Genomic DNA, 19,682 nt, shown 5'->3' on the forward strand with positions numbered 1-19,682 from the left:
TCTCCCGACCTCCCTTCCCTAACGATTCCTACTCTATCTACATTTTTCCTTATCACTCGCCCTCGCCTGGAGAGTCACGTTCGACTGCTAGCCATCAATCAACTTGGTCCGGGACTGGTTCAAAGCACCCCGAAAAGGGCGGCCAACATATCATCAAACTTAAATAACAAAAAAAAAAAAATACACCGGCCCATCTGTTGGTACGTCCGTTTCTTTGCCTCGACTCTCTTTCGAGTTAAACTTGAATCAAGATGAACTCGGTCTCTCCCTCGACCAACAACTCCCCGTGGGTCGACCTATTGGTGGGGAAATAATACAGCCGCATTTTCAGTCAAACGTCGCCCCGGAATACGGATACTTTGTCACTATTGACAGTTATTAATTTTTTCCTTTCCAACTCCCGGCCGACATACTCATCAAGTTACTTCATTTTACTCCGCTTCGGTGTGATAAGTACATTGTGATGAACAAAAGTAGTTTTGGTACGGTTGGCAATGGAGTCGCCCAGTCCGGGAATGGAGGCGCCCGGTCGTTGACAATTCATCATTTATTCAATACGTTCAAATGAGGGAGAATGATCGAATTTTCCATTTACTTTATCGACGCAATGGTGGGAAAAAAACTCTTCCCAATAGAATGTGAACAACTCGGTGCAGTTCACTCTGGCACATCTGTTTGATTTAATTGTTTTTCCATTCGCTCACATTTCCACGAACGGCCGGGAGCGGGAAAATGTTGATTTAATGGCCAACGCTGCGAAATATGCCTTATTTACATATATTAATGGGCACCGCGTGAAACAATGCATCCAATTTCTCCTCCCGTTAATGCGTGTGTGTTTCTTTCTTGGCGTTGAAATTTATTTAAAGGTAATCATCTCATGTTTAATGGCCTAGGAGATGTTTTACTGCCGTTAATTTTACTACCGTCGGGGCACAGATGTGCTGTAATCAAATGAAGCTTAAATTCTTCAAGCCTCCAGTAGGAAAGGCACATTGGCACGGCTGGCAGGGACTGACCTGGACGCATGCTGTATTATTCTGGTTGTAAATCAACTTTTTTTTTTATGTCATTACCGGTCGTTGTGGTTTTTCCATCCTTCCCTCGGTGGATGGAACACGGTCGGTGGTTAGATCAAATTACGGCTTTTGGGATTTGATATTGGCTTGTTGATATCGTACGGAAAATCGTCTGGTCTCCCTGTTCACCTTGCACAAGCTAGGGTGTTTACCAAATTAGAGCTTGTTAGCTAGCGAGAAGGTAAAATTTGTTGCACTATTTTACGACCAGTGATACCTTGTGTTTCTTGTGGCAAATTCGTTGAATCGCAATGTGTATTGATTGGAAAAGAAAAGAAATAATGCTAAAAATATCCTTTCGATCAGTTTTCCACAAGTTCACCGCTTCGTTTGTTTTTATAAAACAAAAACAAAAATGGCAAACCCAAAACAAAACGCTAGATTTTGTTCAACTCGAATCGCGATAAACGGTTGCCTTTTAAAAAGGATTTCCGTTTTCTCCGAAACAAGCCCACCCGCGATGGTATCGGACCGGAGCGTAATTGAATCACCGGGCGCCACGAACGCCCGGCCCAGACCGAAGCCGTTGTGGGGGCGTCGAGAGGCCCAGGAGCTAATCAAACCCCTCCCGCTCCCACACCTGAAACCCGGATCTCTCTAAACGGAGGCAACGAAGGTGAATAATAACCCACCGACAAATCACCCTCATCGGGGGGCAAGACATGACCGCTGCGAGCGGCGGGCGGGGGAAAATGCTGGAACAACAAGCCTCCGGATAATCTGCTCATTAATGAGTTTTGGTTTTTCTTCGGTACGGTTGATTAAAAACGACCTTTTGGAATGGTTTTTTTGTTTTATTATGCAGGTGAACAAGCACGTGGTGGGAAGCGGTTGGGCGGTCGGATTTGTCGAAATTAGAAAGCCCCCGTTTGATAAATGGACGTTCCATGTAACGAGCCGTGGAAATTGGGTTAACACATTTCATCCATATTCATTCGCCGGGTGGCATCTTCTTTTCTTCTCTCCACAGATACAGCCCGGGACTGACGATAAACAACATCAAACAGGTGATCAATGAAACAATCGAGACCAACATCCGTAAGTAGGAGCCGGAGGATCCGGAACAAACAAGGCATATTATCGACATCCCTTTTTTCCTTTCCCCTGTTCAAACGCCAGTACGCAAACCCGCCCCGACGCGGCTCCGTGACCTGATCCGACAGATACGGGCCTGCCGGACGGCAGCGGAGGAGCGGGCCGTGGTCAACACAGAATGTGCCTACATCCGGAGCACCTTCCGCGAGACGGACTGCATCTGGAAGTGCCGCAACATGGCCAAGCTGCTGTACATCCACATGCTCGGCTATCCGGCCCACTTCGGGCAGGTCGAGTGCCTCAAGCTGGCCGCCAGCCCGAAGTACACCGACAAGCGGATAGGCTACCTGGGCGCGATGCTGCTGCTGGACGAACGGGCCGACGTGCACGTGCTGCTTACGAACTGCCTTAAAAAGTAAGTCACGACAAACGAACGAACGAACGAACGAACGAGAAAAAATAATGTTCAGTTGTTGGAAAACAACCGCCCCCATCAAGGGTTTTAAAAATTCAGCCAAAGGGGGACAGTGGGCAGTGAAAAACCACAAAATCGTTACAACACACTAACGAACCTCACAAAGTAAGGCAAAGAAAGACTCCATTCCACCTATCGAGCCATGTTTCGGTTGGTTGGACTAACATCGTCGTAACGCGCCGACGGAACGAGTTTCCAAAAAACTTCCCCTTATGCAATCCAAGCTGGGATAATAATTAAACTTTAACGACAGCGTAAACTGACTCCTTCCACGGGGAACGCTGTGTGTATCGGGAAACTTTGCGTGGAAATATGACACCCTTCCCCACGTCTGGTGTTGGACTTTTGTTTGTGGGTAGGTAAAGCTCCTCCGTTGGGCTCATCCATCATTTCGCCGACGAATCGGATGGCTGAAAGGAGAATGAATAACGTTGCTTTTCTCCCAAACGACAACCCTTGTTGATTCGTCGCTTTAATGGAGTTTATTTTTTAACTTGAATCCTTGAAGATGTTGTTGGTTTGATTTTGGTAAAGAGAATCCCGTCCCCCGTTCCTTTGCAGCGATCTCAACAGCTCGACGCAATTCATCGTCGGAACGGCGCTGTGCACGCTGGCCGCCATCGCGTCCCCGGAGATGGCGCGCGACCTCTGCAACGACGTCGAGCGGCTGATCGTCTCGACCAACGCGTTCCTGCGCAAGAAAGCGATCCTCTGTGCCTTCCGGTTCGTGCGCCGGGTCCCGGAGCTGATGGAGGACTATCTGCCCAAGTGCGAGGTGTTCCTGGCGGACAAGAACCACGGCATCCTGATCGCCACCATCACGCTCATCACGGAGATGTGCGAGCAGAGTGGGCCGGTGCTGCGCTACTTCAAGTCCATCATCCCGACGCTGGTGCGCATGCTCAAGTCGCTCACGGTGACGGGCTACTCGCCGGAGCATCTGGTCAGCGGCGTCAGCGATCCGTTCCTGCAGGTGAAGATCCTTCGGCTGCTGCGCGTGCTCGGCCGCGGTGATCCGGCCCAGTCGGAGATCATGAACGACGTGCTGGCGCAGGTGGCAACCAACACCGAGACGAGCAAGAACGCCGGCAACGCGATCCTCTACGAGACGGTGCTGACGATCATGAACGTCGAGTCGGAGAACAGCCTGCGCGTGCTGGCGGTCAACATTCTCGGGCGGTTTCTGCTGAACAACGACAAGAACATTCGGTTCATCGGGCTGCTGACGCTGGTGAAGACCGTCCACAAGGACATGACGGCGGTCCAGCGCCACCGCATCACCATCCTCGAGTGCCTTTCCGATGCGGACCCATCGATCCAACGCTGCGCTATGGAGCTCTCCTTTACGCTCATCAACACGCAGAACATCGAGATGGTGGTGCGCGAGCTGCTGCGCTACCTCGAATCGACCGACGCCGAGATGAAGGCAGTCTGTAGCAGCAAGATTGTGCTGGCCGCCGAAACCTACTCCCCGTCGATCCATTGGCATCTGGATGTGCTGCTAAAGATCCTCACGATCGTACGTTAAGCGCCTCAACTAACATAATTTTTTCTCGTACGTAATAAATAATCTCTCGCGTTTCCCTTCTTTAGGCTGGAAACCACATCCGGGACGACGTCATCTCGTCCACCATACAGCTCATCTCGAACAGTCCCGTGCACGAGCAACGCTTCATCACCGGCAAGATGTGGCAGGCCATTACCAACATGAACCAGCTCGAGAACCGGCAACCGCTCGTTCAGGTCGCCGTCTGGACGATAGGCGAGTACGCCGAATCGGGCGGTTTCGATGGTAAGTCCTATCCACCAACCAAAGACAGACGTAAGACTTACGTCGTTAAATGAGGGGAAGAATTGAGATAACAGCTGACTGATAAGACACTGCTACAATGAATTCCAAACTACTGTACTTGAAAACGGAGAAAATGTTTGAAATCACATTAGCAGAAAAAAGTTTTGAATTAGTTCCATGAGGTGTTGTGAAGCATGTTTTAAAATGAAAATTAGTCCATGCACTGCAAAAAACGAAACGCTTTCAAAAAGATTATACATTCTAAACATAAATGAATGAACAGCAACAGCACTTCTTTAGGTCAACGCTTGAAACAACATTTAACGACCTTTGTAAAAAAAAGTCATATGGAAAACCAACGTGGCACGAAAACTTCTTCATTATTTGTGCCAGGAAATTATCATTACGAACCCTTGCTTCAATTAGCGTTAATGGCGATGTCTATTGATCGCACTATTGTATTGATCGCACTATTCGGTAGAGAAATGCCAAGGACTACCAAATATTTAATAGCTGTTTCTTTGTCCCGCTCGTCAATCGATTGTCATACTAGCAAAGTATTAAAGGTATGCAATTGAAGTAATGGCTATAAAACATGCAATACCTTTTTCGTGCTGAGTAAATATCGTCAAAGAAATTGTCTAAATTGTACTCATCCTAAATGACATAATTTCCTTTTTTTATTTTCTATAAACAGAGTTTGAACTCATCGAACACTACCGCCAGCTGCTGTGGGCCCCGCAACTTTCAATTAGCACTAAACAGTACATTTTGGTGTCATTGGCCAAAATAAGCGTCCGGATAGATGGATGCACACCGTAAGGAAACGTTGGAAAACCCATAAAAGAATTACATTTAATTAAGTTTTGTCCTTTCCGTTCCGATCCTGTAGAGAAATACAAAACATCATCAACTCGTTCCGGGTGCATCTGAACATCGATCTGCAACAGCGAGCGAACGAGTTCTCGCAGCTGTTCGGTGACCACAAGCACCTAAGGACGTCACTACTGGAAAAGATGCCAAAGCTGAAACTATCCGAGCTGACAGCATCCGAATACAATGCAGACTTTACCGCCGAGGAGTCATCGGACACAGAGCAACAGCAGCAGCAGCAGCAGCAACAAGATGTTCCGGTCCCTCCAGCGGAACCATCGGTATGGAGGATTCGAGAGGATAAGAAAAGTTACAGACATTTCAAAATGGATTTTATTTTTACAGAATCAAGATATCCTTTTGGACCTTCTTGGCGATTGCTTCACCAGTGATGGGAATGGCAATAATGCCCTCGCCATCGTGCCCGTCCCGCAAGCGACACAATCCCAACCGTACTATCCTACAACGAGCTTTAATCGAAACGGACCAACCACAAACAACAATGGACCCGGAGCGACGGGGTCTGGCGATATCCTGAACCTTCTTGGACTGACCGCACAAACGAACGCGCTGACAATCTATCAACCACCGATACCTATGCCCGCGATCCCTTCGATGGACGTGTACCAGAAGGACGACATTCATATCCGCTTTTTCATCCATCCGAGCGGTGCTGCGCCCTTCGAGCAGCCCACGATGAGCCCCGCACCCGCCCGCATCACCGTTCAAACGACCAACGGGTCGCACAATACGGTCGAAAAGTTCCTCTTTCAGGCGGCGGTACCCAAGTCCTTTGCGCTGACTCTCCGCGAACCGTCCGGTTCCGTGATGCCACCGGGTGGTACGATCATGCAGGATCTGCTGATCGTACGGCACAACACGGGCGGGGCGCCATCCGCCGCCAGCGGGTTGCGCATGAAGGTGCGCTTTTCGTACGAGGTCGAAAATTACTCCATGGTGGAGCAGATTGACGTGAACGATTTTCCGAACGATTTCCTTCGCTAGCATTCGGCTGACGGGCGGGCCGGAGAGGTAGTACGTGGGTGATCGACGTGTCGGGCAGCCTAAGGTGGGACGAACGACGCGCTAGTAAAAATCAAGAAATAAAATAAAATCTTATCGTTGAAGGCTGTATTTCTATTCGGGCACGGAACACACAGAGTTAATCGAATACGACGAATGTATCGTTTCAAGCCCTCGCACACTATTCTTATGTAGGAAAATTCTAAATCCTTAAATCGAAGAGAAAACCTACCGAAGGTACAAAGCAGACCGAGCTCATAAAAAAAATCTAGCGATTTATAAACAAAAACAAAACCTTTTTACTCTCTGTAAATTACAGCCCGAAGCTATATGTAAGCTCGATGTACCGCATGGGACAACAGCAAAAACAGTGTCGGGTCGGAAGGAAAGTAATCGGATTACTCTTTTTCCTATTAAAAATCAATTGAATATTTCGAACAAAACCGAACCCACAACAGCCCGATATGGGCGGCATGTTTTAAAACCACGGGCATACTTTACCGCCCAACAATTGTGATCGAACGTATTTTAAAACTATCTACATTTTTCCCACCAAAAGAAAAACGAAACCCCTGTCGGACCGGAAAATTGGACCAAGTGTTTGACCAACAAAAAAATCATTAATCCTGTAAAAAAATACCCACAATACTTTCATCCCCAGATAGTGGATAACCGTAGAAGTAGGACGAATAAGTAGGCCATAGCGGAGGATAACGATTGGACCCATATACACGAGTTTGAACATTCTTTCCTATCCGGGTTCGTTGTTCATTGTATCAAGTCAGTAAAGAACGCTCCAATATTGGGCATCGTCTGTTGTTGTTCAGTTGTATTATCTCCTGCAGTTCTCGTTAGCAACCAACTTAAAATTTATTGTGATTTTTGAGGACGTTCTCCTCGAAGAATGTTGACTACAGCAGTTTGTGTTTAGTTTAGTTGGCCATTCTTTTCAAGTTGATTGTAATAAAGTTGAATATTTTAATGCAAAGGTTTAGGATACAGATTTAAGGAGGCACAGGCCCAATGTAGGAATGTTCCAAAAATTCTACCAGCACCATAAGAAGAAGTCAGCAACTTTTATCGTTCGGTTGCTTTTATGAAAATATGAATAAAATAAAAAAAATAAAAAATTCAAGATCCGTGTTTCATTACTGTTTTAGTGCAGTTTAATTTTCCCTCAAGTTTGCACGATTAGTTTGCTTTCAATGAAGATTGTTTAAATAAGAACTCATCACTCGTTGCACCCTGTCTATAAATGTTTCCCTACTTTCGCACTATAATTTAACTGAATCACTTCGCAAATGGGTAGGAAAACCATATCGGGTTCCATACCCTTCAAGGGTTTGCCTATCGAACGATAACATAGAAGAACAAAAGTAATGCTTGAAGCAATTCACTCGTAACTGCTTCCATTCGGGGTAAGCTGATGTCGCCGTTTAGTCCGTTGGATTTTGAATGACGATTAACAGGAAGTCCTTATCAGGAGCGACCATGATTTCGTGCTTCTTCGACCGGACCCGCAGGAAGGACAGGTCATTCGATGGGTCCAAATCACGGACCACCGACCGGGCCTTGTCCGACAGCTGGCTCATCAATCCGGCATACTGCACCGTGGACGTGTTGTCCAGTGTACTTTTCACAGGAATGCCTACGGGTTAGGAAAGATACAGATTGAATAAACGAAACTAACGTGGATTGATCTCAACTAGATACAGTCGTGCTGGCAATTGATGACATCATCCAAACACCGTTCAATGCAACGGGACGTACCTTCATTGTTGACCACTATGGTTCCGACAACACCCTTGTGCGATTGGATACGTTTTAGCGTTTCTTCCACCTCTTGCGACTGTCGGCAGATGAATTGAAGGTGAAAAAAGATGAAAGCACAACATGTTGATTAGTTTTTCCCCAACTCATTCGGCTGCGGTTGTGTATTGCCATTCTTGCATTTGATTCGCCTTTTGAACTTACCATGGTATGGCTACGGTTTGAAAACTAGTCAAACTATTAACCCACAACTAAAATACACCACCAGATAAGGAAGATTTACGAAACAGATTTGCACAGAAACACCTTTTTCGTTTTCACCGATAAAATAGTACGTCTGCTGTGTTTCGTTGGATATGGCTAAAAAATATTGCTTTGTTTTGACAACCAAACAAAAGTTACAAAACGTTATCAATGGTTACTCAACGTTATTCAACGTTACCGCATGACAGGTAGCGTTATTGCTACTCGGCGTTACAGCTTAAGCGTTAGGCGTTATGATTTTCGAATTGTCGGTTTGAAATGTGTAAGAAAAAAACATTTACACAAAGAAATTTAAAACAAAACATCATTTATAAACTAGTAAATAAATGCATTTGGGCTGCACAGAGCGCTGGCAACTACTCATTACATGAAAATTCAAAACTCAAAAAAACAAAAGCACGTGCTTCATTTATAACGTAACCACCATGCGCCACCAGGCGCCACCATCTGTTGTTTGCTTGAGATAAAGAAACGGCAGCGCGCTCCTATCTGATGTCTTTCGTAAACAACATGAAATTCACACAAATCTTGCAGCCTCCATGAATAAAACGTGTAGTTACTACGTGCTGAAAAACACAAGTATAAATATTTTCCGAAACCAGCAAGATAACAAATAAGTTTTCGAGTATCTTGGAATGATTATCAAATGATCACGATTGTTGTGCGTTAGTAAGATGATTCACACAAACAGGTACACTGCGTGGGGGATGCTTCCTCCAACGAACTCAAGCTTCTTCGGAATTCCACCGTTTTATTATAAAAAAACATGTTGGCAACGGAAGCTCCACGTCCCGATTCAAAACGGTCGTCTCGCATCTTATTCACGACAGCAACGCTTTCTGTTCCATTGAAGACCCATTAACCACGCTTATCTCATATCGCAAAGAAATACTCTGAGAAAATCATCTCGGATATCAACAACACCAACAGAACAAACAAACTCACATGGTATGTCTGTGTATTTTACGTTGTTTCGTGTCCCTATGCTTTTCATTCACTCACACAGATCCCGTGCAGATGATGCAATGTGGAGAACTTTTCTGCCTCTTCCAAAAAGTTTAGCATGGTTTAGTTCTCGTTAGGCTATAGGGAAGGGTAGGACTATCGTTGCCCAGGCGCAGGTCCACCGGCGCCCACAGACTGTATGTCGGCAGAAAGAAACATAAGCAGCTGAAAAGGAAAATGGGTATCACGCTTGCGGCAGAGTGATAGAGACAGCACCTGGTGCGAAGAGTAGAGGTATATTTAAAGGAGAGTGTAACGAGTCCTTTCGAGTCGAACGCCAAGAGTCCTTACTCCGTTATCAGTGGCAAGTGTGTAACAACAGTGATTACTTCATCGGCGTGATTGACAACGATTTAGTGAAACCTGAAAGGCTTTCGTGAAGGGTTAAACCGTTGCTTAGCTTGTGATATTAAATCAAAGTGACACGTGAAAGTAATCGATTTACTCCACCCATTGGTGCCCCCATCATTCGCATCCCTACGCACGAAGTTACGACACACACCGAAAAAGGACACTCAGGAAGGTTAAACGTTTGCGCTCAGCGGTTTTTTTTGGGGAGACTCCAAATCGATATTTACTTCAGCACCGTGAAATAAACTCCCAGGTCAACAGCCGCAGTGACTAAACACACTTCGACATCGCAAACATCGACTTCGTGTCCAGCCCGTGTGCAACTATTGTGTCCAGTGTTTTTAAAACGGTAGCTTCACGAGTTTCAACCTTGTGCAGCGAACGATGAATCTCTCACGCGTATGTGCAAATTTACAAAACTTAACACATCACCTTCCGTGCGGCTTTAGCGCGGGTGTCATTAGTTACGGATATAGGCCGTTTTCGTGCCATCAGGAGACCACCGCCACCACCGAGGCAGCATCTCCGGGTTGTTTCAAAGCGTCAAGCAGCAGCCGGCATAGGTAACTAAAAAGAAATCATTCCAAAAGAACCGATAACATCATTTCTACCGAACCGATTCACCGTGACAACCAATTAGCAGGCCGTTGTTCTTAGCAAAAGTAAAACAAGCGTGCGAATGGCGTGTGGCCAAATTTCTATCAGCTGTTACCGTGGCACGCGGCGTTAAAGAGAATTAAAAAACGAAAACAAAGAACCAGAATTGTTCATTAACACAGGGAAAAACATGTTAATAAAAAAACTAATATTTGTGTAGAAAATTTTCAAACAATAACAAAAGACATATAAAAAAAGAAGGCAATCGAAATATTTTAGACTCATTGACGGTTCTTTTACTTTCAACATCTTCCACAGATTTTCGGTGCAACAAGTGCGTTCCTACAGTCAAAAAGCGCATTTCTACAATGTCGACCGCAAACGTGGGCCGCTGCAGGTCGAGGAGTGAGTATCTGCATGACTCATAACCACGTTGAAATATTTGAGTAAAAACCTCGATCACTCCAGAGGGATTCACATGTTTAGTAGAGCAATGCTCCACTCCTCAAGCCACGTCAGAATCACGCGCCCCTTTCGAGTTCGAACTGGTTTGTTGTGGAGCGCAAGTGTGACGGCAATGTTTACTACCCCCTTGTGATCATCGGCAATGTTTACGTGCGAATCGTCACAGTATTTATCTGGCGTCTAAGATTAGACCCGACTGGGAGACATTTGACACAAGTAGTTTCATTTTTTTCTAGAAACATTCTCGAAACAACTTCCTACCACACGCTGAAACATAAATAACTGCCCAACGTGCTACTCCTCGTTGTTGCTGACCCACGTCACAGATTAGCTAATGTTGATTCACTATTATCACCTCATCATACGCCACCTGAAGATGTTATGACGTGGTTCCGCCAGGGGAGTCTTAGGGGAGCAGGTTGGGAGAAGGTAAAATTCTGCTCCGAGGAAGAAACAACTTTCAAGAAGACTGTTTGAGACGAGCCCTTCTTTCGAGCTTTTGCAGACAGACAGAAAAAAAATAGATCCGACCGTAAACTGATTTTTCATTCGTAAACTGTCACAAAACTACGCACAATCCCGTCCCGCACAACACCAACCTCAAATCGTTTCCATCTCAACTGATGGTGCTTACGTAGAAATTCCTTCGCCGCTAAGCAACGAACCAAATATTGATTCGCATTGGTTAGCGAACGCTTGTCATTTAATAGAAGCGAAGTTTTTCTCAATCCAAATACGACAAACCAGCGCCAGATCAATAACAGTTATCGTAGAATTGATCAACAACACCGCATCTTTCCCGCGGGTCTTTTACGTTTCTCTCATTTTTTTATTTATCCTACTGGCAACAGGAATCGAATTCGATTGGATGGAACTTAATTCAGCGCCCCACTGCATTCTCCCCCCCAGACAGCACGTCGTTATATCGATCGACAACAAAACCCGCTAATGTGGCTTTTGATCCATGATCCTCGTGCGATCGTCTTGCTTTTATTGCTATTAACCGATCCTTATTTTTATCGCACCTTCCCACTCCACCTTCTTCGAAACGAGATGGATGAGGTGAACGAATAAAAAGGCCTGGAGTGTGCTCGAATTTCTGATAGTGTACGATCGGTGCTCATCGAATCAGGGCGTGGGCTTAAAATTGTGCGTAGTGGATGTGATTTCGTTTTTCGAAAAAAGTGTTTACAAAAACGAAGCTTGTTTGAGTGTTGTTCAAAACGGTATCACTGAAACCAAACCATGGAAAACTTAATGACCGATGATACGGGTGACCAGCAGGAGATTTGTGACGTAACGATCCAGCAGCTCAATCGCACGAAGAGCAATGAAGTGACCCCGCAGCAGCGGGAAGCTTTCGTTAAGCTGCTGGCTAATTTTGTGAGGTACGACAGTAAAAGTGGATCATTTTGGTGGGAAAACTCGACGTATGTTAAATGGTTTAAGTTGTGACAAAAATCAGATCATGAAAGCTAAACAAATGGAAAACCTATTGACAGTGAAGCGCCAACGTCTCTAACGGCTTTAGTGCAAATACTCTGCGAGCCATGTGACATGGGTTATGAAAAGGAATTGAACAAATTGAACCGTTGTTAGCTTTCGAGCCAAAATCGTTATCCTTTAGACTGGGAAGTTTTCAATAAGTCTGATTACAATTTAATTGGTCGCCATGTTTTCTCCCTTTTGCTGCCTTTATTATTAAGATTCTTAAGGAGATCCTTTTCTATGGTAGAAATGTAAGTAAGGCAAAGAAAACATGCGTAGATCAATTTAGACACCCATTTGTCCTGCTGATACTACCATTCTTGTTTTTTTGTTAAAGGCTGTAGTAAATATTTTCTCTCACGTCCCATTAAACAACATAAGATTTTGTTCTTAATTTGCCGTTGTTTCATCACTTCCATTGTTTGAAACTCCTCTTACTGTTCCGCACGCGAAGCCGATTTGTTGAAATCTTTCGTTTCGAGGCGCAAGCGACGAACCTCATTTAAATCATTTGTAGCGATCAATTAATGTTTACTTCTACTCGTCTCATGGTTATCTAAACAGACAACGGGACTCGGACAAAAAGCACTCGGAAGATCAACTGTTCCAAATGTTTAAAAATAAGGACACGAACACGGTCAACATGGGCAAGTTCCTGGCGGTAGGTTTTCAGTCAGCCCCCGTTAGTGGTTTGTTGGTTGGTATAATTGAACTTCACTTTCGACTTCCCGCAGGAACTACGCACTATCGGCATCCGCCGGACGGATCCGCGCATCCAGGAGATGATGGAAAACCTGAAGCGCGTGCACAAGCTCAACAACTACGAGCACGGGTCGCCGCACACACAGCACCTGAACGAGGAAACCTTCAAGGCCGTGATCGCGCCCAACATCGTGCTGATTGCGCGCGCCTTCCGCCACCAGTTCGTCATCCCCGACTTCCAGGGCTTCACCAAAGACATCGAGGAGATCTACTGGAAGTGCAAGAGCAACGCCGATGGCAAGGTGGCCAACTACATCCCGCAGCTGTCGCGCGTCAACCCGGACTACTGGGGCGTCAGTGTGTGCACGATCGACGCGCAGCGCTTCTCGATCGGCGACACCTCGGTGCCGTTCACGCTGCAGAGCTGCAGCAAGCCGCTGACGTACGCGATCGCCCTCGAGAAGCTGGGCGCCCAGGTGGTGCACCAGTACATCGGCCAGGAGCCGAGCGGGCGCAACTTCAACGAGCTCGTGCTGGACTACGAGAAGAAGCCGCACAATCCGATGATCAACGCGGGCGCGATCCTCACCTGCTCGCTGCTGAAGACGCTCGTCCACCCGGAGATGACGCTGGCGGAGAAGTTCGACTACGCGCAGACCTGGTTCAGCCGGATGGCGGGCAACGAGCCGCTCGGCTTCAACAACGCCGTGTTCCTGTCGGAGCGCGAGGCGGCCGACCGGAACTACGCGCTCGGCTTCTACATGCGCGAGCACAAGTGCTACCCGGAGAAGGCGAACCTGCGCGAGTGCATGGACTTCTACTTCCAGATCTGCTCGATGGAGGCCACCTGCGACACGCTGTCGGTCGTCGCGGCCACCCTAGCCAACGGCGGCATCTGCCCGCTGACGGAGGAGCGCGTGCTGCAGTCGGAGAACGTCCGGGACGTGCTGTCGCTGATGCACTCGTGCGGCATGTACGACTTCAGCGGCCAGTTCGCGTTCAAGGTGGGTCTGCCGGCCAAGTCGGGCGTGTGCGGCGGCGTCATGCTGGTCATCCCGAACGTGATGGGCATGTTCATGTGGTCGCCGCCGCTCGATCCGCTCGGCAACAGCTGCCGGGGGGTGCAGTTCTGCAAGGAGCTCGTGGACGTGTTCAACTTCCACCTGTACGACAACATCAAGCACGGCTCGAACAAGAAGGACCCGCGCCGCCACCGGTACGAAACCAAGGGCCTGTCGGTGGTGAACCTGCTCTTCTCGGCGGCCATCGGTGACGTTACGGCCCTGCGGCGGCACAAGCTGTCCGGCATGGACATAACGCTCGCCGACTACGACGGCCGGACGGCGCTTCACCTTGCCAGCGCCGAGGGACACTTCGAGTGCGTCCGGTTCCTGCTCGAGCACTGCGGCGTTCCGCACGACCCGAAGGATCGCTGGGGCAACCGGCCGATCGACGAGGCGGAAACGTTCGGCCACGAGGACGTGGTGGCGCTGCTCCGCCAGTGGGAGGAGAAGGTGCTGAAGGCGAAATCCTGCGACGCGAGCGAAACGGGCTACAACTCCGACCAGGACAGCGACTCGTCCAGTGGGAAGGGATCGGCCAAGAAGGACGGTTCGCCCGGGGCGGAGATTTTAAATTAGACCAATTAGAACCTAGCCCATCACCACTGAATGACGAGCACCAGCTTTACCAGCGTTGAAAGCAAATCAACATTAACTGCGACAATAATTACCGCTGCGATTTAGGAACCGTATAAAGGGCACTCGGTTTAATTCGTCCCTTTCTATATGTAAACCACCTACCTAGATAGATGTTAGCGTTCATGCACCCTTTTCGTGTGCTTCTAACCGTGTGCGTGTGTGTGTATGAGTGCGTGTATAAATGCATGTCAATTAAACTATATCGATGTCGAATCAATCAATGAACTTAACGTCAATAAACCCAAACGAGACTGTATTCACCGACGGAAGGAGTTCGTTTCTTCTTTTACCTATTTCTATTTCCCATACCATCTGCTTCCCGAAAATGTCCCTCGTTGAGTGGAAAACAAACACCAATTTCTAATGTTCGACAACGAATGATGCATGTCAGGCAACACCGAATAAAAAAGGGTTTGATTAGCATAACGGATCCCTTCGTAGTTTTGTGTCTAGGTTCTAGCTCATAGTTGCCATGTTCGCCACAAAACACTCATAACTTAGGGGCATAATTAAAGGTGTTCTACTTTGTGGTTTGGGCACGTATGGTTATGGTTTTCAGTTTACCGTGAGCTGTGGAAGGTGAAAGAAATGGTTCGTGTCTGTCTTAGATCAATTTAGGAAACAGAACAATCTCATATATTTTAGATAAATTGATTGAACCTTTAAACTTACGAGGCGTTGTGTTAATAAAAAGCTATGTGTTTATCTCATGACCCTTTGCCGTAGGAAAAACCACCCAGTGTGCCACCGCCGGAACCGGAACCGGAGCCGGAAGATTTGCATGAAAAGTACATCGATCACTGCTTCGAGCTCATCCGCAACGTACGGTTGGTGAAACAGGTGATCGTAATGAACGATCAGGGCCATCCGGTGAGGAGTACCATCAGCGACGAAAGGGAATCGGTTGTCACGGCCGGACTTTACGCTAGCCTGAAGGATAAGGCCTGCTACTACCTGAAAGCTCTCGATCCGGAGGATGAGTTTCTTATGCTGCGAATTAAGACGCGCAACAACGAAGCCATTGTCAGCACGGACCCGGAGCACGGTTTGCTGTACATCACCGTACAAGTGCCGAAATAGAGACGATGCTCTCCAGCACTGAGCGCAAGTTTAAATTATTCGAAATCGATGTAATAAAATTGATTTTCTCACGATCAGAAAGCATATTATAAAAATAGTTCGTTGATCTTTTTATTAACCCAAAATATTAAACCAAAATATGATCATGTCCATCCACCCAAGTTCAGTGAAACTCCCGTCGCACTGTATCGTTAGAATACACATTCTCCGGAAGTCTAGAATTAAGAAAAATTAAATATGATATAAAATAGATGATAAAATAATTCATCGTGCAGCGTCGCACGGATGTCTCAAAACATGTCAAAAAACAAAGTAAATTACGAATAACTCATTTGTTTAACAACAACTATTACACCACACTATTGATTACAATCTCAAGTCACTAAAAAATAAATTTTAGCATCGACTTTGAAACTTCTCGTGGTTTTCTTATGAAAAAGTTATATAAAAGTATTTTAAGTACTCATTGGATAGAAATCTTAAGTACTCATTGGAAGAAGGTTGTCTACAACATGCCGGTTAAGTTTTTTGTCCCAGGTCATTTATCAGTGGATTTGTAGTTAAGATTGGTTACTGTAAGGATAATATACTGTCTGTTCATTACCTTAAAGACCATTTTGCAGTAACTTTTTACAAATTTCGGTAATCTATGTTTAATTTAATCCTGTAATTGTCCACTACAGTCTCCACATAATTCGAATTGAATTTATCAATTTTGGCTCATTAAAAGCATATAAGGCATGTTTAAAAAATATGTTTTTATGTTTTTATTTTACATGCTTATGCTCACGTCGCTGGTACAAACCGGCATACGAGAGCGACAGGTGAATAAATGAGAACGTGAGCACGCGCGAGAGCGAAGAGCATCAATGAGCAGACCGCAAACGGAAGAAAGAAGCATCGCGATGTGCGTTCCAAGAAAGCGCGAGCAGGACGTGACCGTCGCGCTTCTCGCGCGAGAAATTCCAGCAGACGCCTTTGGGAGCGGAGGAAAAAAATAGGCACAACACACTTCGGAACATCGTCAGCATCAGACGAGTTTGCACTTCGGTCGCGTTCGGTTGTGTGGTGTGATGGTGTGGCAGCAGCTCTCTATGCTAGTGCGCGCGTCTTCCGCATACTTTGACCGAGTCCGCTTTTCCCCCCGGTCCGTGGGCTTCGCGTAGGGCTATTGGCGTTCCAGTGCCAGAAGAGTGAGGTGTAGTTTTTCGAAAACAAAAATTTGTTCAATCTGAAACGTTGCATAGAAAACGGCCACAACAGTGCCCACCCCGTTGGCCAGCGTCGTTTCTACACGAGCCTCCGAGTTGCAGGCCGTCCCATGAGCCACCACCCTGTCCCCGTGCGGCACTACCTGTCACCGTGTGCCTCCGGAAATCGATTCCGGGCGGTTTAAAGCTCGCCAAGTGCACCCCTCAGCTTCCACTCGCGCGATGCTGCAGTAAAATGAGGCACAAGTGTCCGGCTCCATGAATGAGTCTTTGATGCATACCTGTCTGCCGTGGTGCTGCTAACGTGTGTTTGTTTGAGTGTGTGTGCGTATGAGTGTGCACGGTTTGTACACAAAAGTGTAAGCGCGTGAAAGCAAAGAAGAGGAAGCGAAAAAGGCAGAAAGAAACGGGCTGCGCCTGCTACGATCCGACGTAGCGTTTTGGGCTCGCGAAGGTAGTTTTCGGTGCACGGGAAAACTCAATTTGAAGAAAAGCTGTTCCTACACACACCGTCGAGCGAGCGGCCAGAACCGAAAGGACGCCACCCGATATCGACCAGCAATAGAAGCCAGCGCCAAAGGAAGGAAGGAAGGTAAATTGAATCAAGAGAGCATATAAACACGCAAAATATGTTTCCGCCGATCGATTCCGTCCGAGCCCGGAGCGTCGGGATGTCCTGCCGTAAGGATTGCCTGAGCGGGAAGGAGAGAGTGGGACGGCGTTGGAGAGTTGTGGCAAAAAGGTCCTCCATTCTCCGCCGTTCCTCGGCGAAAGAGGTTCCTCTTGCTCGCTGTGTTTAAGCCGCAAAAGAATTGCGTGGAGGAAATAAAAATGCAAATCTGTGCAGCGGCATGAATTTATCCCGAAAGAATTTCTTTTGCACTTGAAAATCCACGATTTTTGGCCACCGTCAGCGGAAATTACTCCGAGGTTCCATTGACTCAGCCGCGTCCAGCGTAGCGCGTGCTGCTTCGTGCGTATGTGGTGGGGCTCGTCGAATGGGCTCCGCGTGTGCGCGTGTGCATGAAATGTCAGTTCGCGTCGCGGCCCCGCGCGAGGGGCGATAAGATAAAAAAAACGGGCTGTCCCTAATGCTGTCTGTAATCAGCGTAATCTCGTGGCCGGTAGGTGAGCAGGTCACAGTGGAACATCGAACAACGCTGCATTTCGAGTCTCGCTGACTAAAGGCGTTGCTTGTTGCTGACACACAACACAAACAGCCCTTTTTTACATTTACTCATCACGGTTTGCTGCTTATCTGGTTACCATTTTGGTAAACATTGAAAAAAATCCACTCGAATCATTTTTGCATGCCTTTGATTCGATTCACTTTTTGTCATCTACGCGTTGAACGGAGAAATCGGTACCAAGCATGATCTCATTTGAATAGAAAGCAACTAACAAGCATCTTGTTTGATGGCTTTTAATGTAGAAAAACGAACTCTCCCCATTTTTGCTGCCCCTAGTGTAACAAACAAAACGAAATGAAAGTGCACCTTCCTCGGTGAGCTGGTTTCTGGCCGGTGTGAGCAAAAGAGATTTCAACTCCATCTCACGTCATTACTCACGCGGCTTTAGGGGATGCTCAAATCTCAGGGGTTGGCACACATTTCACGTACGAAATCGATTGAAACTAATAAATTGGGAAATTATTGGTCAAATGTTTTCTATCATGTTTTAAATTGAGAAAAAAAGAAAAATAAAATCATTGCTATGGGCCAACTTCTCGTCTCCTGTGATGATTTTAATAACGCCTTACGCAATATCGATTAATTTTACTGTTTTTTCTTTTCTTAAACTTATCTCTTCCTTCCTTGTGATGTAACTGAACTCAATATCGCATTCTACCTTTTTATTATAAAAGCTAATTACTTGATCTTTTAGGACAATTTAGGTTACAAACTTTTTCTAAAATGTCGACAACAGCAGGACCAAATCTACGAATTATTTGTGCAAGAAAGTAGAGTTCAGGGCCTCGGCAGAGTGAGTTCACATCACAATTGAAGGCAAGCCCTCTCGTGTACGAGAGGGTTGATTGTCCACTAACGCAAAGAGATAAAGTCAACAAAGTCCTAATAGATAAGCATAATCGAAAACGGTACCATACCTGAGATAGCAATCAGAAGAGTAGGAAAGTAACATATAATAGTAATATACGAAAACATCCTTGGCCCTCCTAAATTTGCTCTACGGATTGGACTTTGCCGACTCCTGCTCAAAATCAGTGAGTCGTGAGACACTTGAAAAGGGCTCGCCTGCCATACCTTCTCATACCCTCTCATCGCTTCTCACGATAGCGAACACGGAGCAGAATTCCCTTAAGGGCTCGTCGATTCTTATTCCACACGAACACATTCTACGCTTATAGTAACGCACCTGCGTACAATGTCGTCTCGGTAATGTTTCATTAGTTGTGTTTATGTTATGGTACGTTTTTTTCCCCGTTTGCCAATTGAATCAACTATGGAAGTTGAGGAAACTTTTCGACATCTGTTTGGCTTAGTTTTTCCGTTCGTTGTAAAAGTGTACAAAAAAAGGCTGATCGAAGCAAATCGCTGCAACGTGTGAAACACACATCGATTCGTCGAGTATCGTGGAGTGTGCATGGCGCGGCCACACATGCCACATGAAAAGGCTCGTTTGTTACGAGATTTCTTCTTTTCTCTCGCTCCTAGAACGCCTTCGGGCTGGAAGAACCAGTTTTACTGTTCCGCTAGCCTTTTCTCACCCGGTGGCCTGCGCCATTTCCCTTCGGTTCGCCCAGTAACAGTA

General features: G+C 46.5%; 4 protein-coding genes across 4 annotated transcripts in view; 3 read left to right on the forward strand and 1 right to left on the reverse strand.

Moving 5' to 3' along the window:
- LOC131259987 (AP-1 complex subunit gamma-1-like) overlaps positions 1–6,516 on the forward strand; it is a 28,539-nt gene extending 22,023 nt beyond the window's left edge. Inside the window, exons 2-8 of the mRNA XM_058261607.1 lie at positions 2,050–2,117; positions 2,199–2,529; positions 3,151–4,108; positions 4,183–4,381; positions 5,079–5,199; positions 5,274–5,535; positions 5,600–6,516. Coding sequence (XP_058117590.1) covers positions 2,050–2,117; positions 2,199–2,529; positions 3,151–4,108; positions 4,183–4,381; positions 5,079–5,199; positions 5,274–5,535; positions 5,600–6,259 — 2,599 coding nt within the window. The 3' untranslated portion in view covers positions 6,260–6,516. The remainder of the gene's footprint in view (positions 1–2,049; positions 2,118–2,198; positions 2,530–3,150; positions 4,109–4,182; positions 4,382–5,078; positions 5,200–5,273; positions 5,536–5,599) is intronic.
- LOC131271725 (dynein light chain roadblock-type 2) lies at positions 6,516–8,412 on the reverse strand. The gene is made up of 3 exons (XM_058273239.1): positions 8,252–8,412; positions 8,048–8,126; positions 6,516–7,925 (listed from the first exon to the last, which is right to left on the reverse strand). The coding sequence occupies exons 1-3, from the start codon at positions 8,252–8,254 to the stop codon at positions 7,714–7,716; spliced, it is 294 nt and encodes a 97-aa protein (XP_058129222.1). The 5' UTR covers positions 8,255–8,412; the 3' UTR covers positions 6,516–7,713.
- A 1,639-nt stretch (positions 8,413–10,051) lies between these two features.
- LOC131272442 (glutaminase liver isoform, mitochondrial) lies at positions 10,052–14,878 on the forward strand. Its single transcript, XM_058274173.1, has 6 exons — positions 10,052–10,230; positions 10,583–10,669; positions 11,056–11,158; positions 12,011–12,117; positions 12,782–12,878; positions 12,952–14,878. The coding sequence occupies exons 1-6, from the start codon at positions 10,052–10,054 to the stop codon at positions 14,557–14,559; spliced, it is 2,181 nt and encodes a 726-aa protein (XP_058130156.1). The 3' UTR covers positions 14,560–14,878.
- Positions 14,879–14,999: 121 nt separating this feature from the next.
- On the forward strand, positions 15,000–15,699 carry LOC131272452 (dynein light chain roadblock-type 2-like). Its single transcript, XM_058274186.1, has 2 exons — positions 15,000–15,005; positions 15,346–15,699. Exons 1-2 carry the CDS (start codon positions 15,000–15,002, stop codon positions 15,697–15,699), a joined length of 360 nt encoding a protein of 119 aa, XP_058130169.1.
- Positions 15,700–19,682: the final 3,983 nt, after the last annotated feature.

This window comes from Anopheles coustani, chromosome 3 (genome assembly GCF_943734705.1).
Source record: "Anopheles coustani chromosome 3, idAnoCousDA_361_x.2, whole genome shotgun sequence".
NCBI lineage: Eukaryota > Metazoa > Arthropoda > Insecta > Diptera > Culicidae > Anopheles > Anopheles coustani.